The following is a 23537-nucleotide window of genomic DNA, read 5'->3' as shown; positions in this document are numbered from 1 at the left end:
GGAGCTCTGGCCCAGAGCCTGCGCGGTCGCTAGTCTGCCTGGCCAAGGTCAGGCTGCACCCACACCCCCACGTGGAGGAACTCAGGGTGGGAGGGGAGGAGCCGGTTCCATGGAGGATGTCCCCCGCCCCGGCATAGCCCAGGGACAGGGCGCGGCTACGCCAGCTCATCCCGCCTGCAGGGGGGGGGGCACCCTGGAGCAGGGGCGGACGGCAGCCCAAGGCCCGCGCTGCGGAAGGCGCTGGAGGGGCCGGAGCGCGGCTGCACCCACCTGGCTTCCTTTCTCTCCGGGGGGGCCTTCTTTGCCCGGGTGCCCCTGTGGGGAAGAGAAGGCCTGTGTCATTGGTGCCCTGCGGCGGCCTGGCGGCGGTGTGAGGAGGAGCCGGGGGTCACTCGCGGTCAGGACGACAGCGTCCGGCCGGCTGGGTCCCTCCCAGCCGCGCGGCCTGAGCAAGTCCCAGAGCCCCTGCCCCTCGGCTGCGTCTTCGGCACGGGGAGTGTCACGCCAGGCCCTGGCAACAGCCAGAGTTGACCGTGGAGGGGACCGTGTCTACAAACCCATAGGGGGTCTGTGCCCCAGAGTCGCCTGACTGCCCTCAACTGCAGGTCAGTGGGGACAGCGATGACAAAGGCACCGGCCCAAGGTCCCCCAGCAAAGCGGACCCGCAGCCGAACCAGGAGTCATGAAGCGGGGCCGGGCCCCAGCGTCGGGCTCGCGGCGCCGCGGTCGTGGCGCCCGTGCTGGGGCGGCGCAGACAGGCGGGTGCGTGTGTGCGTTCTGCCTTCTATCGGTCGTGCGACAGGACTGGATGCCACTGCACACGGCCGGCCGCCCGCCATGGCCAAGCCGTTGCCGCTGTTTGACTTGAGGCCTAAGCTCTTTACGTGCATTTCCAGTTGTGCGTTCACAACAAGAGGGACTCTTGGTGGGAAGAGGACAAGCTCACTTGTTAAAAACGCTTGAACAGAAAAGACTGGAAAGAAATACAGCAGAATGAGGGTGGCTGGTCTCCCCACAACGGAAGGCGGGGCGGTTTTCCTTTCTTTACACTCGTTTGCCTTCTTCCAATATTCTACGAAGAGCATTGCCTTAATCACGGAAAACTAATAAAGCTGAAATTATCTGTGTTACATATTTCTCTGATTAAAAAAGTGATATAGGCTCTTTGTACACAATTAGGCAAATGCAAAAGAAAATTAAAATCCTGCCCTGGCTGGTGCGGCTCAGTGGACTGAGCGCCGTACTGCGAACCACAGGGTCGCTGGTTCGATTCCCAGTCAGGGCACCTGCCTGGGTTGCAGGCCAGGTCCCCAGCAGGGGGCGCGTGAGAGGCAACCACACACGGATGTTTCTCCCCTTCCTTTTCTCCCTCCCTTCCCCTCTCTCTAAAAATAAGACAATAAAATCCTTTTAAGAAATAAAATAAAATTAAGTTCCAAGTTGGTTTGGGAAGAGACTTCGAGTCCACGAGAGGTGCCCTGAAGGTCCCCGCTCCCCACACAGCCCAAGATGACAGGGTGACCTTCAGGGGCCCTGGTGTGGGGGCAGTTTCCATGTGGGGAGGGGGTCCCATGGGGGCAGTAAGGTCAGGGAACGGGGTTCGGGCACCGTGACCGCCCCGCAAGGCCACAGGCCGGCCGCAGAGCTGACCCGTGGCCGGAATCGCCCCATGGACGGGAAACGCCGCGGGAGGTGCGCGGGGGACAGGGCTGGCGGGGCGCCTCTCCACTGCCCTCCCTGGGTTAACTCACAGGGATCAGGGAGGGTTTCCACTCGGCTGTCATTTCATTTATTTCCCTAATTTTCCACAAGAAAAGGTACTACTTTATAATTAGAAAATGCAATTAAGTGTCAGTGGAAAGGACGTAAGTGACATGTTGCAAAACATTTGTCACGTTCTATCCAAACTCTCAGAAGCCCCCACGGCAGCCCCCAGGGGTCAGAGGTGCTCGGAACCTGCAGGTCCAGGTCCAGGCGGCACGGCCTGCGAACAGGGACCCTCGGGGCCCAGGGAGTCTCAGCTGTGCACACAGAAGTGACAGCCGCCTGCTCCGCAGTCGCCAATGAATTATCGACGTGGTTAAACGTCCTTGCCCAGTTTTTAACGGCATTATTAAAACAATAAAGTACTCCGTGTCTGAAACAATTAATTTGGCTGGTCTTGTTTTCTGAAATAGGCTCTCCATGCATCATCAGCTGACTACTCTTAAAAAAAACTCCAAAAAAAAAAAAAACCCCACCAGCAACTCACAAAGAGGGTGGTGGGTGCAGATAAACCGTCACACCCCCACCCCCCGGCTCTGCGGGCGGCCCCTCCCCCCAGGCCCTTCGCGCAGATCGGATCTGTTGCCACCTCGCCTCTTCTAGGTGGCACCCGACTTAGCCCCACAGCTGTGTGCTCCCACGTGGCAAACGTGTCTGTTAATCTCCCCGCTTCTTGGCATGTGAGTCCTAAAAATACACTCAGCGCGTGCTGCCGTCGCCTCAAACAGCGGGCGCACGGGCCCTCGCTGGAGCCCAGCCCTGCCGGCCTGGATCCGTCGCCAAGCTGCCCGACCGGACAAATAAGTAACCTTCCCACTCACGCAATCACCACCCTTTCACGGACGCACGCCCCGGGGTCGTCCCTGAGCGACCTGGCCCGAGTTCTCCGGTGGGTCTTCGCCACTGAGGGTGAAGGGGCCACACCCACATCGCCGTCCCCAGAGCCCAGGTCCCAGCCCCCTCCCCGGGGCGGCCAGGCATCTGGGTGAAGGGGCGAGGTGAGCGGGGGTACTCACCGGGGGTCCATCAGCGCCGGGCATTCCTGGGAGGCCTGGCTTTCCCAGGGGGCCCTAGAACAAACCAGACTCCGTGAGCAGGTGCCGGGGCTCCTGGGCTGCCCGCCGGCTCTGCTCGCCCCCGAGGTTACTTTTCAATGTTTCTGCTCAGAGAACGTTTGTTGAAAACGATGCTCAGAGGCCTCTCCCACCACCCCTTGCCCTGGCGTGGAAGCTTCCAGCACCCGGAGCACCAACGAGGGGCTGTGTCCAGGGCCTCCAGGTTTTGCGATGGGAACAAACGCCCCGGCCGGGGGAACAGGGGACCGGCCGGGGAAGGCAGCAGCCAGGCCCACTGAGCTGACCGGACAGGCCCCCCGGAGGGCCATGCCGCACTGAGAGCCGCCCCTCAGATCGTCCCACCCGGCTGCTCTGTCCCCAGCACCTGGGACTCAGCTGCCAGATTCAGCCAAAGCAAAACAAGCAGAACAAGATGCCCCATGGCACCGGGGTTTCGGACGAGCACACATGGTTCAAATTTAACCGGGCCTCCCCTATTGATTCTTCTTCCTAAATCTGGCAACCCCATACGTGGCGGGACAACGAACAAACGAATGAATTTATAAATCCATGAATGACGAAGATCCGCAGCCGTCCTCTCGGCCTCCGCGCTCGCCGCTCTGCGCTCCGCGCTGCCCCCACTCAGCGGGCACCAGGCTCGCATCCCGAGCGGCCCACGCCCGGCGCCCCCCCGGCAGGCAGCGCGCGCCGCAGGCAGGCGGTGGCGCCCCTGCACCCGGCTCAGCCGCCTACCTTCTCTCCTGGAGGACCAATGGCACCCTGGGGGCCGGGAAGACCCTAGGATGGGAGGAGAGTCGGGCGGGAAGGTCAGGGGCTGGCTGCCATGGCCGGCCGCCCCTGCCGCCCCCGCTCTCTCAGCTGGGCACTGCCCCACCAGCGAGGCCGCCTCCAGGTCAAGGTTGCCGGCCTGAAGCCCGGCGCCGCCCGCCGCCCGGAAGCCTGCCCCCCGCCTACTCACCTGGGCACCCGGGTTCCCCTGCTGTCCTGGGGGGCCAGGCTCTCCCTGGGGACCCTACAGGAAACGAAAACAAAGGCACTGAAGGGGGCTGAGGAGACAGGCAGGGGTGACTGCACCTCCACCCTAGGGGCACGGCCCCCCACCCTGGCCTCCCGTCCTTTGAAGCCGCGGAGGCTGCCACTGGGAGGAGGCCGGCAGCCGGCGCAGACCCAGGCGGCCCCGAGCGCTTGCTTGTTTCGGCACCCCCGGCAGCCGCCAGGAAAGCACGTGAAGGGAACCAGGGGGGAGGTGCTCACGGGGCAGGGAGTCCCCAAACCAGCCCGCCGCCGCACGCCTCAGTCCGCCAGCGCCTGGGAACCGCCGCGGGGCTGGCGGGGGCCGCGGACGGGCTCCCCACAGCCAGCCTGGCGCGGAGGAGCGGTCCCTCTGCGCCGGGCTGACACGCCCGCAGGCTCGGGCCAGCGCCCCGTCTGGGGCTGGGCCTCCTCCCGCATGCCCCTGGTTTCCACGGTGGCAGATCTCCCTGGCCCGGTGGGGGGCACCCTGGCGGGGGGCGGCCATGCCGGTGGGTAGCGGGGACCCCGAGACTCACCACGTTCCCTTTTGGGCCCGGCTGGCCGTCCATACCCGTCACGCCCTGGACAAGATCAGAGAGGGGGGCTGAGTGCTGAAGAGTTAGCGCGCGGGAGGCAAATCCCGCTCAGCCCGGCCCGGCCCCCGCCCCGCCGTGTGTCACAGATGCACAGCAGTGGGTGAGGTGGGGGGCTCCACACCACAAAAACCCCAGAGCCCTGGTCAGTGTGGGGCTCGGGGGGCTGCCAGGCCCCGCGCCGTGTGGGGCGGGCCCAGCGTCCTGAGGAAGCAGGGCACAGGGGCCGAGAAGGGTGGGTGGCCCACGCGCAGCCCTGGAAAGCCACCCACCGGGACAGAGCCCCATGGGAACCACGGGCTTCTACATCCTTCCAGAACTTTCCAGAAGCCGCTGGAAGTGCTTTCAAGCAGAGAGGCAATGTGGTGTCCGGGTCACTGCCGGTGACAGCCCACGCTGTGGGCGGGAGAGGGGAGGACGGCGAGCCAGCGGGCCCGGCCTGCGGCGAGGCTGCTGCTGCGAGGAAGCCTCCGCGCCCTGCTGGCCCCTCACGTGGGCACGGGGCACCCAAGGGCAGGGATGGGGACAGAGGCGCAAACAGGTGACAGGACTTACGGGAGGTCCGGGGGGGCCTGGGGGACCCTTCGGCCCCAGCAGACCGCGCGGCCCCTGAAAGAGGAGAGAGCAAGGGAGCGTCAGGCCCTGTGGCGCCGCTCGGCCCACACTCCGTCCCCACTCCATCCGGGGTCGCAGCTGCCACACGCTGCCCCGGGAGCGCGGCCAACAGGCCCTGCCGCCCCGGCTCCACCTCCCCAGCCCACCCCAGCCGTCCACCCGGCGCCCCCGGAACGGCTGGGGGCTCCGACGGGAGAGCGCAGGGTGCCCTGAGGGCAGGGGGCCTTCCCCAGCCGCCCGGGGCGGGCGGCCCACAAGCTCTGCACGGGGCGCGGCTGCGCTCGGCCGCCCGGGGCTGGGGCCCAGTCCTCGTTTCCAGGTCCCTGGGCCACCCCTCTGGGCTGTGCCACGCGACGGCGTCTCTGACCTCAGAGCCCACACGTTCGGGGAGGACAGAGGGCGGAGAAACGAGGGACTTGCAGGGATGTCGTGACAACGCACGAGAGGGCGCCCGGGCTCAGGCCTTCTCGGGGCGGCCGCTGTGGCCCGAGCTCGACGCCCTCGCAGGCGGCGAGGGGCACGTGTGCGGGAACAGGCCCCGGACGGGCCTGAGACCCCAGCGGCGACACGGCAGGGTCCCAGGCAGCCATGGGAGCCTGGGCGGCGGCGTGCGCGCCCACCCCGCCCACCGGGGAATCAGGGAGCCGCTCCTCCGGGCGCAGTGACTTCAGGTGACTTAACTCCCATCGAACCTGTCAGTCGCAGCAGACGAGAAACCCCGCCCACACGCACACGCACGGCACCCAGCTGGTGCCTTCGCTACTTTAAGGTCCGGTCACGTGGACGTCTTTTTTTAAGAAGTTAATGACCTAGAAGGTACAGCTCAAATGGGTGTGAGACAGAGCGGTGTTGCTGAATTCTCTTTCGTGGCTAATCAGACACCGAGGGTGTAATTCAGTCCCCAGCGAACGTGCCAACGCCGGCCCCCGCCCCGCTCCCTGCAGCGTCCGCCATGTCCCCCTCGATCCGCTCGGCCGGGTGCGCACAGCCCCACAGACGCCGTCGAAGGAAACGAGGCACTCGACAAGCAACAGTGAGGGAAGAGAGACGACGAACGTCCTTTTGTTGGTCAGGGAAGGGGTGGCTTTGGCCTGAAATGGGAACCAGCTTTGGCAGCAGAGCTTTCTGATGCCCGGGCTGGGTGTGCGGGCTCGGCCGGCGGTGCGGGGAGCCTTTTCAGAGGGTGTGGCCGTGAGAGAAAGGCAGACAGTGCAGGTCCTGCAACTGCCCCTGGGCGCCGCGACCGCCCTCGGGGACCTGAGCTGCCTCCTCTGGAAGGCGCGGAGCGATGCCTTAGAGCCGCCCTGCCAGCCTCCCCGCCACGCCACCTCGTCCCCCGGGGACACCCCCCGATTTGTGTCTGTGCCCCAGCTGAGCCCCTTGCTCTCGCTGCGCTCAGTCGATCCCCAGTTCTGCCCAGAGGCAGCCCCTCCTGCCGCCCCTCCCCGCAGTGAAGAGACACAAGAGTCCCCCCCACCCCCAGCCGACTTACGGGTTCGCCTGGCAGCCCTCGGGGCCCGACTTCTCCGTCGTCACCCTGTGGGAGGAAGGGCAGGGTTTTAGGGGAGGCTCCGAAGCCTGGACACTGGAGAGGTTTCCCTCCGCCGGGCGGAAGGCCGCCTGCCTGTCGGGGAGGCCCGAGGCCTCGCTCCCAGAAAGCTGCAGGTTAACAGGCGGCGTCTGGGCCACGGCTCGGGGGCCCCCAGAGCAGAGCGCCGAGGAGGGGACCCGGGTAGGAAAAACCCGGGAGCCAAGGTGTCATGACAGACACGCGTGACAGAGCGATCGATGGAAACTACACAGAGATCAACGACAAACACGCAGATGGACGGACGGACAAGCAGGCAGGTGGTGGACAGGAAGTGACTGATGCAGACCCGGCGGGGAGGAACCCGGGGAGAAACAGCGGGCCCTGGCCCAGCCCCGAGGAGACCTAATGTCTCTGCCGGGGGCCTGAGCACGGCCCGACCACCACCCGGACGTGACTCCCGGCTCCAGAAGGAGGCGCTGCGCTGGCCGGACCGGCTCAGGGTCGGGGGCTGCTCGTCCACACGCAGCCTCTCCCTGTCCGCCCCGTGCCCTCCTCCACCCATCACCGCACACGCGTGCACGCACCCAAGCCCACAAGCCATGCCCACACACATGCACGCCCGCACACCACACCCGTCCCTCACATGCACCCGTGGGCACACGCAAGCCGCGCCCGCGCCCGCGTGTGTGCACACATGCGAGCAGCACGGGCGCCCGGAGGAGGCCCCGGCCCCTCCCACAGCGGGCGGCGCCGCGGCCGGACAGGAGGCGCCCGACACGCGAGCCCCGCACCCTCTGCTCCACGTACCCCAGCAACCGACAGGCCCGCCTGAGGGCGCGGCGTGTGTGGAAGGCGGGATCAAGTCCCCACTGCGCCTGCTTGGCCGCAGGGCCCGTGTGAGCGGCCACCTCCGGCCCCGGCTCCTGGCCCTGGACGGCAGCGCCCTGCCTCCCTCCGCCCCGCGCCCAGGCCCTCTGCCCTCCCCGCTCCGGGGCCCCACGGTCACCTCCGGGCCCCGGGCCCTGCCCCTCGCCCCTGGCTGACTCTCCTCCCCGCCTCGTCCCCTAGGACACGTGTCCTAGAGTGAAAGGCCCCCTTTCTGACCAGGGATGGTGCCGATCTGCTTCGACCTCAGGGTCCGGGGCGACCTGTCTCCGCACACCCCCCGGCCTGCCCTTCACAGCCCCGGCCGCCTCTCCCGCTCTCCCCACAGTGATGCCGCCGCCGCCGGCAGGCCCCGCGCAGCTTTCCTGCCGGACTCCGAGGAGACAGGTAGGCAGGTGCGGCGGAGGCGCACGGGGTACGTACCCTTTCTCCATCTTCTCCAGGAGAGCCCGGCGGGCCAGAGGGACCAGGGTCACCCTAGGAAGTCAACCGGAGCCAGGATTAGCCGCCCGGGGCAGGTCACGCGCGCCTGTCCCAAGGCCCCCGTGGTCTCCTCTATTTCTGAGGCTGAAAATGCTAGACCCGCGGCAGCCTTTCCCGAACCTACAGGAGATCCACGCGGAGGCCACGCTGGCTGGAAGGACTGTCACCAGGGGACGCGGCCGCACTAGGCCAGGCACCCGGCAGGGCCACAGGCATGCGGCCCCCGCGCCGCGACAGGGTCTGAGCTGCTCCCCGCTGACGCTGCCCCACTGCACCCCGCTCCCCGGAGAGGGCCGCCGCCCTGGCCAGCGGGCCCGAGGGCTGGTGCCGGTCCGCCTCCGCCCCCGCAGCCTCAGGCCTCGCGAGTAGCTGGGGCTCGGCACGCGCTCGTCAGTGGCCGGGCAGACCGGCCCAGCCGCAGCGCCGCCCCCCTCCCCGTCCAGCAGGGCTGGGGGCGGGCGCGGGCCAAGCGGCTTTGGCTACGTTACAACAACCGTTTTCAGTGCATTACAGAGCGTGACAGACAAGCCTCTCCAACAAGTGCGTGTGTGTGCATGTGTGTGCAAGTATGAGCACGTGGAGCATCAAATGTGCCTCCGTGTGTATGTGTACATTGTATGTATGTGTGCACACACGTGCCTCCGTGTCCAGGACGTGCCTCCGTATGAAGGAGGCATCATCTCTGTCAAAGGAAAGAAAACGCCCGACGAGCAGCCCACGCCGTCATGTGGAGCCACTCGGAAGGATGGAGCGCAAGGCCAGGCCGCCGGGGGCCGCGCCCCCACGCTCCACACCAGCCGCAGCCGCTGGCCCGGCCCCACCCCGCAAAGGGGGAGCCTCGGGGCTTCCCGAGGCTGTAAAAGGCCCTGTTCAGCAGACCTGGGATTCCTAGAACCGGGATTCCTAGTCCCATTCACGCCCTCCTGGGGCCGGACCCCACTGGCTTCGCCGTCAGCAGCTGCGCCCTGATGGCGCCCCCTTTGGGCTGACTTCCCATCCCAAACCATCACCCCCACCCCACCCTCACCCCGTGGGCTTCCTGCTGTGCAGCCCAGGAAGCCTGAGGCCGCCCGGGAGGGTCTCCCCGAAAACCCCCGCTGCCTGAAGTCCGTCAGGGCCCCGGGGCCGCCGGGACCTCCCCCACGGGCAGCACTTACCCTGTGGCCCTTCTCTCCCGGCAGTCCTGCCAGGCCGTCGAAGCCGCGGTCGCCCTAGGGGAGCACAGAGCTGCTCAGGGACCAGGCCGCGCACACGGACGGCCGCCTGCCGCCTGCCACGTCCAGGCAGCGCCTGCAGACCCTGGGCCCCAGGACCCCGCCGGCGTGGCCGCGGCCACGCCTCGCCTCGCCTTCTCCCGCCCTGGGGCCACGCTCCCGCCTCCTCTCCCCAGTACCAGCGAACAGGAGGAGGCTCTCGACCCCGAGTCATCCCTGCGTTGTCCCCTCATGCTCCCCGCCCCCTCACAGGGAACAAACTTGCCCCCAAACTAATTGCAACCGTCGCACATGCTCACGAAGTTCCCCCCGCCGATCCCAGGTTCGGGCCACAGCGTCCCAAACAGAGCCCCCTCCCCCGAGAGCCCCCCCAGGTGGGGGTGTAAGCGTCGTGACGTCTGGGCTGTCGTCACACCCACGTTCGTCACTAGAACCAGCGTGCTGGCCGCGTCGCCCAGGCGAGGACCGCGACGAGGGTGGCCGGGACCCCGGGGGCTGTGCCGGCAGCCTACCTTGGGGCCCGTCTGCCCAGGCATCCCTCTCGCTCCGTCGCTGCCAGGCCGCCCCTGGAACGAAGGCAGCACAGTGTCAGCTCGAAGCGGTGGCCTCCTGGGCGCCCGAGGAGACCGCGCCCAGCCCCGTGCGGGACCGGCGCCCGGGATGCCTCTCTCGCCGCCCCGGGCCGCCCAGAGGGGGCAGGCTGCGGGCCCCCTGTGTCCGTGACGGCGGCGCGAGGCGGCAGGGGAACCCTGCTAGAGGCGAGGGACGGAGGGGCCCGTCGGCGGACGGCCCAGGAGAGGGTGGCCCAGGAGAGGGCGGCCTGACGCGCGCCCGCAGCACCGGTCCTTCCACCGCGCGCAACTCCAGTTACGCGGCGAGGGGCGCCGGCACCTGCTCTCGGCCCGAGCAACGAAGCGGGAGACAGAGGCCCAGGCTGGCTTGTCTCACGGGGGCCGCACGGCCACCCAAAGGCAGTAAGCGAGACACTTGTCCACAGCCACTCCCACAGGCGTTATTTCCAGCTATGGACACAGCCAAGGACAAGCCTGCAGTCCCCACTGCCTGGTCACGGGGCTGCCGGGCAGGGCCCGGACCTACCAGGGCCTCTATAGTAGCTGCCGCACAGGCATGGGGCGGGGGTGCCGCCAGGCTCAAGGTCACCTTAACAGGGCCGGGCTCAGCCAGGAGGCCGCTTGCTGACGAGGACAGCAGCACCTCTGGAAGGGGTTCATGCTAAACAAATACAACAGGAGCGCCGGTTCCTTTCACGCACAGAAACGTTCGCTGGGGAACAGGCGCACAGGGCAGAGCGAGCTGTGGGCTGATTAGGACTCCTCTAGCTTGTCCGGATGCTGCTCGTGACCTCATTTATAAACGCAGACCCTCTCCGCGGCCGCGGAATACGGACACCCTCCAGGTCCAGCTGCTGAATCCCCAACAGCACCCGGGCGGCTAGGTCGACAGGAACAAGGCTGAAATACAGCCCACTGATAATTTTGCCTTCTTGGCACTTGCTCCCAAAGGGCCTGGGGAATCGCTTTAATTAAAAAGGTTTGTTAAATTACATTAACGTGCTCAGGACGGAGGACGGGGCGGCAGAGGCAGGCGAGGCCCAGGAGACAGTGCCCACGGGCTCAGCTCACCGCCCCACGGAAGGGCACGCGGCCTTGGAGACAGACGTGCCTTTGCTGGGGGCAGCAACCGGGCTTCCTGTCCGCGCCCGGTCTGCGTGGCAGGCACTGGGGGCGAACCCACTGCAGGCTCCCGCCCCGCCGGCGCCCCCGCCGGCCACTGCCCCGAGAGATACTCACCCTTCTCCCGGGCTTTCCTGCCGGGCCGGGCGGGCCCTGCACACCTCGGGGGCCCTGTCCGGGATCAGAGGGCCAAGGGTCAGTGTGGGTCCGTGTGTCCCAGAGACAAAAGGAAAATCTTGTCCCACTCTTGTTGACGCGGCCTGCGGCCTGCGGCCTGTCCTCCCTGCTGCCCGGAGTGAGGGCCGGGCTCGGAGAAGCGCCCGCTGGCTCCCGCCCGTCATCCCTGTCCCCCTCCGGCTCTGCATCCGGCGACAATCCCCACTGACCCCCTCGACAGAAGGCAGCGCTTGGGGCGCCACCACCTCCAAAGTCACAACCTCCCGTGCACAGCGGAGACCCCCCTGTGAAGAGCAGAGGCGAGGCGCCTACGTACCTGAGGACCCATGTCTCCCGACTCGCCCTTCAAACCTCCGATGCCGGGGGGGCCCTAGGGAGACACGGCTGGTTAAGGAGCGCACCGCGGGGAGAGGCCGCAGGGGGCCGGGGCGGTGGGGGGGATGCGGAAATCAGGGGGCTGCCGGCCGGGGCGGACGCTCAGCCCCGCCTGCCGCGGACACAGCCCACGCGACGGGGAAAGGGCTCGCGGTTTGGGTCCCTTCCTAGTTTTGAACAAAATTCTGGACAGTGGGGGACACGAGAGCCACAATGCTCACGGCGGCGTGCGTCTCCCTCTCCAAGGCGGATGTGACCACGGTGTCACATCCCATGGCTTCGGACAAGGTGCGGGCATCCTCTGGGCCCGTATCACCAGGCAAAGATGCCGGAGGACAGCGCTGGGGGCAGGGGGGCGCTGACCGAGGACCCGGGGCCCGCGGCCAAGTCCCCCTCCCAGGGAACGGTAGTGGGGACACTGGGCACCGAGATCCTCTGTCCCCTTGGGAACTGCAAGGGCCTCTCGCAGTCGCTGGGGGTCCCATTTGCAGGTCCTGTGCCCGGCACCCAGCGCACCCAGCTGGGCAGCAGCGCCAGGCAGGGAGGGCTGGCTGGCCGGTCTGACCGCCCCCACCGGTGCCCCGGACGGAAGAGACTCTGAGCCCCTGCATCGTGAGGCGCAATCGCAGCCAGGGCAGGTGTGGGGGGCTTCCCGGTCCCCAGGCCAACGCAGGCCCCACCGGCCCAGCAGCCACTGCCCACCCAGGCGCCAGCGATGAAGCAAGAGTGCATGACGGCTTGAAGCAAGTCCTCCCCTCCCCGAACCGCGTGAGGAGGCTAAAGGGCAGGAGTTTGGGGGGCGCCCCCCCTCGCCATGCCCCACCCCCGTCCCCGCTCCTGCTGCTGGTGACTCACCATGGGGCCGGGTCTCCCCGTCAGACCCATCGGGCCAGCCGGCCCCCTCAACGCCAACTGCAAGGGTAAAAGGACAGGCTGAGAGACGGCGGCGGGTGTGCGGGTCCTGGCAGGCGAGCGCGGCCAGGCACAGGTGCCGCTGCAGGGCCACGGTGCGGCCCACGGCCCCCAGCTCTGCGCTCAGTGCCAACCACAGCCCGAGCAGCGGCGCTACTTCCCGCTTCGGCGAGGGGCGCTCCGAGCCTCGTGCGGACCTCCCTGCCAGCCCCCTGCCCTTCGCCCCTTAAAGTGAGCTTCCAAAGCACCCTCCCTGGCAGGGCTGGGCAAGGAGTTTGTGCCAGGAGCCCAGCTGAGTAACATTGTATCCTGGGTAGCTTGTATCCTGGGTAACATTGTATCTTGAGTGGCACTGTATTCCGAGTAACACTGTTCTGGGAAACATTGTATTCTGGGTAACACCGTATTCTGAATAAGTTCTCTGAGAACCATGTCTAGTGCCCCCCAGTGGCCTGGGAGCCCTGCTGCGGGTGAACTAAACCAGTCCCAGAGCGGCAGGCCCTGGGAGCTGCAGCCACCAGACACCTGCAGGGGCGCCCTGTCCCACCTGCCCATCCCCAGGGCGGCTTCACCTGCCACAGTGCAGCCCTGTTCCAGTCCCTGCACAAAACTGCGTCACCCCCGCCGTCACTCCCCGCCGTTTCACTTGGGAGGAATCTTGGGGCTATAAAATCTTCTAAGCCCATCCCCGCCCCCCCTACCCCGGCTTCCCATTAAAATGCACCCAGACTACCAGGCCAGCGGCCAGGCCTGGCCAGTGAATCTTGGTCCCAGGGTTTGTTACACTCTGTATGGCATCTTGGGGACAATTTGTCCCACAAGACAACTTGCTACTCAATTTGTCCTGCAGTTACCCCGCACTCGGGCCCTCCGTGCTGCTCGGCGGGCCGGGAGCCACAGAGATACTGCCATACAAGGGCCGATTTAGCGACTCCTTGCGGTGCCCCACTGCCGGCGCTCTGCCAACGTCACCTGCGCACCCAGCCCCCCGCGGCACCTCCCTCATCAACATCATCGCCACCTGTCCCTGAGTCAACTCAGTCCACTCATCGGCTACTGTGCAGAGCAGAGCAGTTAGGGGACCGAGGTTCCATGGGACCCCAGGCCGCGCGAGGTGCTTTGGGGCCCACGGGGGCTCTCCGGGGTGTCCGGCTCTGCCCAGCACTTTGCAGGGACCACTCACCCGCGCCTGCTGCAGGATGGCTTGCGCTTGGGACTCCTGGGCTGAGACCATGGGGCCTTTGGAGCCGGCATCGCCACCCCCTCCGAACCGGAACTGCGGGTACAAGACGGGGTCACCAGGGTGCACCGATGCAGATGCCCATGCTGGAGCCCAGGGTTGGGCACTGCCCATGGGCCCCCAAGGGAGCAGCGGAGCTTCGGAGGGTCTGGTCAGGCAGCTTCGAGCCCCGCCCCCACCACGCACAGGCCACTGGCCGCACATGGCTGCCCTGGCCCCACCCGCTAATTTCAGCCCTGGGGACTCCGGAGACCCTCCCAGTGTCCCAGAAGCCCTTCCTGGCATCTGTGGCCTCTCAGCCTGGGCGTCTGCAGCCCCCAGTTACTGCAGGAAAAGCCCAGGGCCATGCACACGCCTGCCCTGAGGGGGCCTGGCAAGGGTGGCCCGGGCTCCACGCCAGTGACCCGGAGCTGTGCCCAGCAGCCCAGGCATCAGACAGACAGGCAGACAGCGCAGGCTCACAGGAAACAGACATCAGTCAGAAGACTGACGTCCAGACCAACCACGTGCTCTCTCTCCAGGGCCTGGGCTACCCGTGAAGGGGACAGCCCGTGACCTTCAGCCACAAGGTCATGGGCAGATGGGGGGCAGGTCGGGCTCAGGGAGGGACCCGCGGGCAGGCACGCCCGCCCGGACGGGTGTCTGCCAACAGGCAGGTGACAGACACAGGCTGTCCTTCGGGGCCGACCCCGCTCCCTCTCGGACGGGTCAGCCCTGGGAGCCGGCGCAGAGGCAGGGACGTCGACTGTGGGGCCCTACTCTTCTGCGAAGGCAGGGCGCCCCGGAGGGCCTGCCTCTGCGCAGTTGGCCCAGGCTGGGGCGAGTCTGAGGCCTGGAGGTTGTTCCCCTCGGAAACAGAGCCCAGGGCCCCCCTCCCATCGCCCCCCCCGCGGGGGTACTCACAGGCAGCATGAGCATGGTTCCGGGGGGGCCGGGCAGCCCGTCGGCCCCAGGAAGGCCTGGGCGTCCAGGGGGGCCCTGCGGACAGGGGGGACGAGAGCCCGGTCAGAGTGCAGAGGGATGGAGCTGGCTGGGCCGGGAAGAGAGTTGGGAGCCTTGGCTGAGCCGGAAATACCCTGGACAAGTGCAGAGGAGTCCCAGGCCCCGTGGCCTAGAACGTTCCAGAACCCAAGTCCAGAAAAGGGGAGCATCGCTGTAGGATTCGGACAAGGAAAGGCTCCTGGGGGCGGGGGGGTGGGGCAGAGATGAGGAGGGAGGGCGGTCTGGGCGGATCCAGACAGAAGGGAAGGTGGGGGCTGCAACCAGGGCCGAGGCCACACCCCAGGATGTGAGCAGCGGTGGCGCATCGGGGCGTCCACCCCTCCGGGACGCCCCTCCCAGTCTGCGCACCACCCAGGCGGCAGCTGCGAGGGGCGGCCCGGCCGCTGAAAGGCCCGGCTCCTCTGCACCGTCCACGGGGCCCCTCGTCCCTCCCCGCCGATCCGCGCATCGTAGCTCAGGTGGACGAGGGCTCAAGCGTCTGCCGCTCGGACGGATGCAGGGAGCAGAGTAAAGGGGCCGCGCTGTGACCTCCGTGGGTTCCCCGGACCTGGCCCGAGGTGGGTCCCACACAGACATCCCTCCTGGACGGGTTTTCCAGGCAGTTCCGGCCACCCAGGCCTATACAAACAGTCACCTTCCCCAGGAGGCAGCGTGTTTCCAGAGAACGGTTAACCACTCAGCTTTTCCACTCGCTTATGCAGATGCCCCGCAGGCCTGAGGCCGATGGAGCTTGTTTTGCATCTAGACCCATCGGCCACCCCGGAGGGGAACTCAGGTGTGTGGGCTCCGGTCCTCTGCACCGACGGAGTGTGCGCGCGCTCCCCCCCGCCATGGAGCCAGGACGCGGGGTCGATTCCCAGGTCCCAGCCGAGGAGACCGAGAACCAGGACGGCCCTGCTGGAGCTCCCGGGCCTGCGCTCACGTGAGCCTGCCTTGGAGAGGCGCCGTCCCCATCCCAGCGAAGCGCTGCGTCACATGGCCTCACCCACAGAGAGCCCGCTTCCGCCCCGGGGTCCCCGGAGCTGTCTGTCCGTGAAGAGGAAGTGGGGTGTGGGCCCTCCAGGCCCACGGGACAGAACGCGGCCTGCAGGGCGGGCCCCACTTTGTATGAGACCAGCGTCCGCGTGTTGTCCAGTTTCCCACACGGGATGACTCGTCCTTGATGGGACCCGTCCTCCACCGACGCACACTCAGGCCACCCCCAGGGTGCGGCGCACCGCCTGCTGCTGCGCTGGACTTCCGGGCACCTTTCTCAGGTAGGGCCCAGGGACGGGCCGTGGGGCACAGATTACTCTCGTCTTTACCGCTAATGGGTCCAGGCAAACGGCCTTTGTCTGCCCTCTTGGAAAAAGTTCTCAGAAAATAATAAAAACAATCTGGAACATGTTCTGCCGCCCAGGTGTCCTCTGGGAAATCCATGCCGTCGACTGCTTGCCGCTGAGCTTTCTCCCTCAGGGTTGACCCCAAATGAACGCCCCCAATTCAAAACTAGGGGTCCGCGTCTCGCAGGCACGGAACGCCATCCACGCAGTGTCTGTGTGAAAAGCACACTCGCGCTGGCGTGCCCGGTGGCGCTGGGAGCCAGGAGGGACACGGGGTGGCCCCGCGTCTGCTGAGTCCATCCTTAGGGGCCCTCAGGCCAGCTCTTCCTCCTGCTCCTTCTAAGCCACCGTGGGGACACGTCAACCTCAGGGGCTGCAGGCACCCTCCAGTGTGTGCCTCGGCGCGCGCTCCCCCGTGCAGGTCTGCCCGGACGCCCCGGGCACTGGGAGCCCGCAGAGAGGGCCGGGCCGCACCGGTGGGGGCACAGTCGGGCCGCAGGGCGAGCCCCCGCTCGGCCGCCGCCCCTGACCTGAGCCAGCCCAGTCGGAAGGCCCGGGCCAGCGGGGTCGGAGCATCCTTCGGGTCGCGAGCAGTCACAGCCTCGGCCCTCGACCTGAGCCCAGCCCCAGGGAGGCCCAGTGCACATCTGTGCTGATGGAGAGGGGGACGCAGGAGCAACCCCAAGGCTGAGCGAGGTCAGCCGCTATCCGTGCGCACGGTGCACAGCGTGGCGTCCTGGCCTACGTCTGCAGGTGGACACGCCGTCTGCTGTGCCGTGCAGACCCCTTTCCTCGACGTGTGCGCGGTCTCACTCCTGGGTCCGCCTGGTGACAGCTCTGGGGGAGAACCTGGCCGTCGCCCGCCTCCCACAGGCCTTTGGAGTGAGCTGGGCTCAAGACCGCAGCCCCCACTGTGGAACCCAGGTCATGCGAGGCGGGGAGGGCCAGTGGCCCCAGCCTGCTTGTCTGGGATTTTGACACTGGCAGAGGAATGCCTGCGAGGGCCAAGGTCCTAGCGGCCCTTTGAGTCCCTACCACAAAGCGAGACCCCGCTACTCCGGGCCCCCAAAGCCTCCAGACATGGGGAGACAAAGCGGCCGAGGATCCTGCTTGAGGCGCCGCTGAGCCGAGGTCACCCAGCCACAGAGAAGAAGGGGAACCTGCCCCCGGCCCCCCTGCTCACCCAGCGCCCAGCCGCTCCATCTGCAGGTTCCAGCCACGTGGCCCCGATCCCCCGGGACCCCCTGCCAGAAGCCTCCTCGGCGGCAGCCGCCGGCCCCCTCCACACCACCAGGCCCGGCCATCGACAGCCCCAAGCCAGCAGGTCCCTGCTCCGCTCCGGGCCGCCCGCCAGGCCCCGGGGGTGAATGCCACCCCCGTTAGGACACGCATGCTCCCCGTTTCTCTGCTCCGCAGCTTAGCCAATGATTAGCTCTTCACCTGAGCGTGTCAGAGCAGCAGGAAGCACAGGACCAGAGAAAAAGGGAAAAAAGCCGAGCTGGACAGGCACCCCCAGGCTGCAGTACCGCAAAGGCCCACTAGGTGTCAGAATGCAATTGCGTCGTCCTGGGCCCAGCCCTCATCTCCGCAGCTGGGACTCTGAGGTGTTGTCCCCCTGACCGGGGAGACCATGGGAGGGGCCCCCTTGTTCCAGAGCAAGCTCCCCTGTGTTGCAGCTTGGCTGCCAAGCAGGAAGAGGGCTGAGGGTCCCGGATGGAGAAAGAGCCGCGCGGATTCCCCGGGCCGCACCAGCTGCTGTTGCCACCGTCCCACGGACGCAGGGCCGGGGGACTGCACCGGGAGCCGACCGCTGGCGGCCTCCGTGGGACACAGCCCCGCTGGTCTGACTCGTACGGGGTCACCTGCCCCCGGAGCAGGGCCGGGTCACCGCCGGCCTCCCTAAACACCCGAAGAGGCCGGAGGCAGTGGCGGGGCGGCGTGGGAGGCGGGGGCCCACGGCCACCCGGAGAAGGGAGTGGAGGCGCGGCTGCGGTCTGCGCGCGGGCAGACGGCACCCAGACGGGCCCGCAGGGCACCGGGTCCTTACCCTTTCTCCGGGGTCACCCACTTGGCCTGTGGGACCCATCGTTCCTGGAGGTCCTGGGAGACCCTAGAATGAAAGGTGAAACCAGAGCAGAGTTCAAAGAGGCAGCCGCAGGCGCGCGCCCTTCTGGCCTGGCGGGGGGCCCCCGGGTGTCTGCCACCGGCAGGGAGCGCCCCTCCTCCATCCCCGAGGGCCCGCCCCTGAGCGCCCGCCCCCCGCACACCATGGACACCAAAGGGGACACTCACTGCAGGGCCTTCAGGGCCGGGGGGCCCCTCCAACAGCATGCCCTGCAAGAGAGGGGGCGGTGTATGAGTCTGGGCCCCCCCGCCGGCAGGCTCCTTGACAGGGCGGCGGGGGGGCCACGGTGACCGTCCTCTGACCGCTCCCAGGAACAGCGGCAAGCCCGGGTCACCCGCATCTCCCTCGGGGGCGGCTCGAGAAGCCCCTCAGGATGCCGAGAGGAAAGGGCGGCGGGGGAGCCGGGCCCCTACACCCCCGTCGTCCCGGGCAGGGTCTCTCCTGTCTCCCTGAGGAGCAGAGGCTGCGCGGGCCCTGGGCCCCCGCAGGCTGCCTGGGCGAGGAGGGACCCCACGCCCAGCCCGGGGGACCGTCAGGACCGACTGCTCAGACGGGCCACCCTGGCACCTCCAGTCCCCGCCTCCTCCGGGCAGCAAATGCTGCCCCGCCGCCCGCAGCAGCAGCCCAGGGTGAGTGCGCCACACCGCCAAGGCCACGGGCACCCGGCCGCCACCGCTGCCGCCGCTCACCTGCCTCTGGCCCCACCAGGCCTCACCGCCTCTACGCCCAAACAGGGACAAGGCCCCCTGTCCGCTCTGTTGCCTGTCCCTGAGAGGGGGTGCGGGCAGCCGAGGGGACCATGGGCCTCAGAGGCTCTCTGCCGGACGGAGCTCCCTGGGCCGGGCAGCTCCCCACTCCCGGGCCTCCCCCTCCAGCCCCCTCCCGGGACAGGACTCCTCCCCTGTCTCGCCAACGCAGGGCCGGCCCCCCTCAATGTCCTTGGGGTCTCACGCCCCCTCCAGGGGGGTCTGAGCCAGTGTCCAACCTCACGGAGGGGAACGGTTCTCGCCCCCTCGGGACCTGCTGGCTGCAGACACAGTGGGGGTGGATGCGGGGCCCAGTGGACGCGGTGATGCCCTCGTCCCTGCTAGTCCTCGTGGCTACCGGGACGGCGTGGGGTGCTGCACGTGCTGGCCCTGGGGCCGCCTGCTGCCCCCACCCCCCACCGCGGGAGGCACGGTGGCTTCTCTCTGGGAGGCTCAATGTCATGGCCGTGCCCTGGACTCATCTTCCAAGGGACCCTTCCTCTTGTGCAACCTGGCATGGCTTCCGGGGAGTAAGAGATCGGCCCAGCAGGGCACGGGATTGCCCCGGTGCGGCCCGGTCGGGGCCCCTCCCCTCCCCACCAGGGCTCCCGGTCGCTGCGAGGATGGCCGCTATGTTTACACAGATGTGCTCTAGGAGAAATATTTGCACACGAGACGCACGCAGGGCCCGTGCAAACAGCTCCACGAGCCCGTGCGCCCCTTTCCTCCTGGGGCGCGGGCAGCTGCGAAGGCTCGGGGCCTGAGCGGGGACTACGAGAGGGGACACTGGCCTGCAGGGCCTGGGGGCTGCAGCTGGCTCCCCAGCGTGCTGGCCGCTCCTCTCGAGGCGCCGGGGCTCTACCGGGCGGTGGTCTCACAGGAGGGACACTGGAAACCAGCAGAAGGTGCCTGCCCTCTCCCAAGCGAGGCCAGCCAGGGATGCACCCACAGGGCCACCGGGGTGGAGACGCATTCAGGCTCCACGGGGAGCCCAACCCTGACAAAGGGCCCCAGCCTGCCGCTCAGAACTCCTCATGGGGCTCCATCCACGCGCGAAGCAGCACGTACAGAAAAGCCGCCGTGTCTGCAAGCACAGGGGAGGCAGACGCAGAGATCCGTGTGCCTCCGATGGGCGTTCCCGGGGGAGAGGGGCCCCCGAGCGGGGGCGTCTTGGCCCCCGCGGCTCCGGGGCGGCCAGGCGCCCTGGTGCTGGTCACCCCCAGTGCTCTGGGCCAGGGGGACTCCTGTCCTTGAGAGGAGCCTCGGATGTTGCTGACAAATCAGAGAAGGTACCGGATCTGGGCGCGAATGGCCAGCCAGGTCCCTGAACGATGGGGAGAAGGAGCTGCTTCCGAGGGCTCCATCCCCAGTGACTCACAGCCCCCCGGAGGGAGGGCGGTGGGGCAGGTGGGGGGACAGGCGACGGCCACCCCAGCCTCCACAGGCCAGGAGGCCTGCACGGCCGGCAGCGAGGCCACGTCAGCCTCTCCCGGGGCCCGGCCATCTGTTTACGGCAGCTGAGGCTTTGAGGACACCTGGCGATGCTCCAGGTTGAGAAACTCCAACTGTTTACACGGCCCCTCCGGGGACACGGCCAAGGGCCCATGGGTACACCAGCCGGGCTGGGGGCTGGGTGGCAGAGGACTCGGGCCCGTGGGAGGGAGCCCCCCCCACCGCCCGCATCCGGATGGCCCAGGCCCCCCACCCCGAGGGCGGAACCGGCTTCCTGCAGAGCTGTTCTCCGTGGTGGACGCCCTGCCTGCTTGGCCCACCCCCACCGCGAGGGGGAGCCGGCCCCCACCCCGCCCCGCCCCACCCAGGAGCAGGGGCGCAGGGCTGTCCTTACAGGGTCTACGAGCAAACAGGAAGCTTACCCAGGCGGGGGAGCCAGCCCTGCCGCCCAGAGAGAGGGAACCAGACCCGGACTCCGCAGCCGGGCACCTCCCAGGCCTCCCACTGCCGCCCCGGGCCAGACACCCCGCTCACTGAAGCACCGGGGGCGCCCCGCGAGACACCCCAAGGCACCAGCAGGTCCGCCTAGGGGCCAAGGCCGCCTGGGGAGACGTCACGTCCAGGCCCTTCGCCCCGGTGAGGTAAGGCCAGCTCAGCTCGCAGGAGCCACGGGCGTTCCCGGCACCCCGCTGCTCTGTGATGGTCCCCCGGCTGGGCTGTCGACCCCCCAGTGTCAGGACCTTTCACCTGGCTGAGCCAGGGGCCCCCTGGCCTTGGCGCCCCCAGGGCACCTCTGCGCACCCCCCCAGACAAGCTCTGTCTTTCTGGGACCCGCGGAAAGCAGGGGAAAGAAGGCGACCCAGCCCAGGGAAGGGATGTGTGTCCTGTGCCCACAGCCCCGTGGGATGAGTGGGCCCCGTCCCCAGACAGGCCTGGGGTCGGGGGAGGGGCACAGAGCCACACAAGAGGGCCTTTGCCCCCCGGGGGCGTCCCTGGCTGGCAACGGGCCAAGCGAGGGAACGCGACCTGCTGGCAGTGCCACCCCAAGATGGGACGCGTCCCGGCTGCCCTGGCCACGGGGCTCCGGGCCTCTCTGGGGGGACGCGGTTTGCCACGTGCCATCAGTCAAGGTTCCGAAAGAACCCGCAGCTCCCAGGAGGGTGGAGGCCACCAGGTCCCTCCGTCCCGAGCCCACAGGCACGGCCCTGGGAGCGCGGCCCCCAGGGACCGGGTCCTGGCGGCAGGTCACAGCCCAGCCCCAGCCTCCCGCCCGGCTGGCGGCTGGCCCGGCCTACTCCCTACGGCGCCGGGAGGACGTGGCGAGGTGGACCTCGGCCACCAGCCCCCGCCATCCCTTCCGGGCCCACCTCCCACTCCCTGCACCTGCAGCACCCGGGCTCGCCCCCGCAGACGGTCACAGGCGCCTCGCCACGGGGCGGGGGGTGGGGGGGCCGGCCTGGGCAGCTCTCGGGCCGCAGGGCGCATCCCGCTGCCCGCAGCCAGGCCCAGCTCCCTGAGGTCGGAGGACGCCCCGGCGCCGAGGTGGCCCCCGCTGACACCCACCAGCCCCCGAGGGGCCTCCGGACCCCCCGCGGCTCCACACGCGGGGGCGCTGGGATCCCGCTACCCAGCATGGCTGAGCTTGACTCAACCAGGGTTCCGGCACACTGCAGGTTATGAGGTTCCCCCCGCGGGTTCCATGAGCAGCTTCCGGGGGCACAGCGGGCCGCGGGGGCAGGGCCCGTAGCAGACCGCCCCCGCCCCCCAGATCTGCTGCACACGCGGCCCGGCCCAAGCCCCAGCCCTCTGCCACCCTCCAGGGGGGCCCTGCCTCCCTCTCAGGGCCGTGAAACGCACAGGACAGGAGGGGACGGGGCTCAGCGGCCCGACAGCTCGAAGCCCACGCAGCCACCCCCTCCAATGCCTGGAACGTTCCCTGCCCGAGTCCTAGCAGTACCCGGGTGTGGCGTCCCCGGGGCCCCACAGGCCTGGCCACGCCCCCCACGCTGTGACCCCGCCCCCCATCTCCGCCCATCTCCGAGAGAGGGTGAGAGAGCATCCTTACAGGTTCAATGATGGCAGGTTCTCCCTTTTGACCCTTCTCGCCCCGAGGTCCTTCAATCTGGGGGTGAGAAACGGGCGGAGAGAGAATGAGAGGACAGGGGAGGCCGGGTGGCCGTGTGCCCGCGACTCTGCTTACGGAGCCGGGCAGCCCACCGCCCCCGCACCGCCCCCCGCAACCCCCCCAGCCCCTCACCCCCTCGAAGATGGTGTCCTGGTTGGCTGGCATGCCTGGCCCGATCTCCGACGGGGACACCGTGGGGTCGTAGTAGGAGTCGTAGTAGCTCTCGTCCAGGTTCTTGACGGTTTCTTCAGTGAAATCCCCCTCCAGGTCATCCTTCCCTTCCCCGGGGGGCAGAGCCGGCTGAGGGGAGAGGGGCACAGGGTCACCCAGCGGACAGGGGACACCAGGCCAGCTCCAGGGCCCACAGCCTTGGGGCTCCAGGGACGGTGGCCTCCCAGGAGCCTGGAACCTAACTTGTTGGGAGAGTGAGCTCCTGGGGTCCCCGGTGGTCTGTTCACACGTTCTCATTGTCACCAGGAGGAGGCTCTCAACCCCGCCCCCCGCCAAGACCCCATGGCTGACTAGGGCTGTGCCTGGGGACGTCAGTGCCATTGGGGCTCTGCCATGGGCCCCAATAATGTGCCCTTCATGCCACACCCACTGGCAGAGGGGTCTGGACTCATCAGAGCCCAGAGTGTCCACTCTGTGGCTGCCAAGAATTTGGCTATTTTTTAAAAAGATTTTATTTATTTACTTTCAGAGAGTGGGAAAGGGAGGAAGAGAAACATCCATGTGTGGTTGCCTCTCGTGCGCCCCCTACTGGGGACCTGGCCTGCAACCCAGACCTATGCCCTGACTGGGAATCGAACCAGCAACCCTTTGGTTCGCAGGCCGGCACTCAATCCACTGAGCCACACCAGTGAGGCCGAGAATTCTGCCATTTTTAAGCTTTCATTAGGTGTCACGTGTTGTGCTGAATTCCTTCCTAATCTGAAAACTGGGTAACAAGCCCAGGGAGTGGGCACATCAGTGCCACGCCGAAAAAGATAGCATGGGAGTCACGGTCCCTGGTGGGGAGTTCACGCCAGGCCTGCCTGACAGGAAGGCCCGCGACGTACCCAGAAGGGCCCACCTTGCGTCCCATCCAGGTCCCCAGCTCATGCCCCCCCGGCCGGACCCCACCCAGGCCGTACACAGGGACACGGATGCGGGCACCTGCCCGCATCTGCCTCCACCCGAACCGGACGCCTGG

General features: G+C 67.9%; 1 protein-coding gene across 1 annotated transcript in view; it reads right to left on the bottom strand.

Annotated features, from left to right (window-relative positions):
- COL5A1 (collagen type V alpha 1 chain) overlaps nt 1-23537 on the bottom strand; it is a 112810-nt gene that overhangs the window by 45527 nt on the left and 43746 nt on the right. The window contains exons 8-26 of the mRNA XM_054584787.1: nt 22478-22645; nt 22286-22342; nt 18190-18231; nt 17945-18007; nt 14477-14551; nt 13517-13609; nt 12277-12333; nt 11363-11416; nt 10987-11040; nt 9688-9741; nt 9119-9172; nt 7902-7955; nt 6555-6599; nt 5003-5056; nt 4391-4435; nt 3799-3852; nt 3573-3617; nt 2781-2834; nt 271-315 (exon numbers count right to left, since the gene is read on the bottom strand). Of these exons, the coding sequence (XP_054440762.1) occupies nt 271-315; nt 2781-2834; nt 3573-3617; nt 3799-3852; nt 4391-4435; nt 5003-5056; nt 6555-6599; nt 7902-7955; nt 9119-9172; nt 9688-9741; nt 10987-11040; nt 11363-11416; nt 12277-12333; nt 13517-13609; nt 14477-14551; nt 17945-18007; nt 18190-18231; nt 22286-22342; nt 22478-22645 (1167 nt within the window). The remainder of the gene's footprint in view (nt 1-270; nt 316-2780; nt 2835-3572; nt 3618-3798; nt 3853-4390; nt 4436-5002; nt 5057-6554; nt 6600-7901; nt 7956-9118; nt 9173-9687; nt 9742-10986; nt 11041-11362; nt 11417-12276; nt 12334-13516; nt 13610-14476; nt 14552-17944; nt 18008-18189; nt 18232-22285; nt 22343-22477; nt 22646-23537) is intronic.

The sequence above is a fragment of the Pteronotus mesoamericanus genome, unplaced genomic scaffold (assembly GCF_021234165.1).
Source record: "Pteronotus mesoamericanus isolate MK-2021 breed Mesoamerican mustached bat unplaced genomic scaffold, CSHL_Meso_final contig_78, whole genome shotgun sequence".
Lineage (NCBI taxonomy): Eukaryota > Metazoa > Chordata > Mammalia > Chiroptera > Mormoopidae > Pteronotus > Pteronotus mesoamericanus.
Note: the sequence above shows the minus strand (reverse complement) of the source record. Positions and strands in the feature narration are given on the sequence as shown.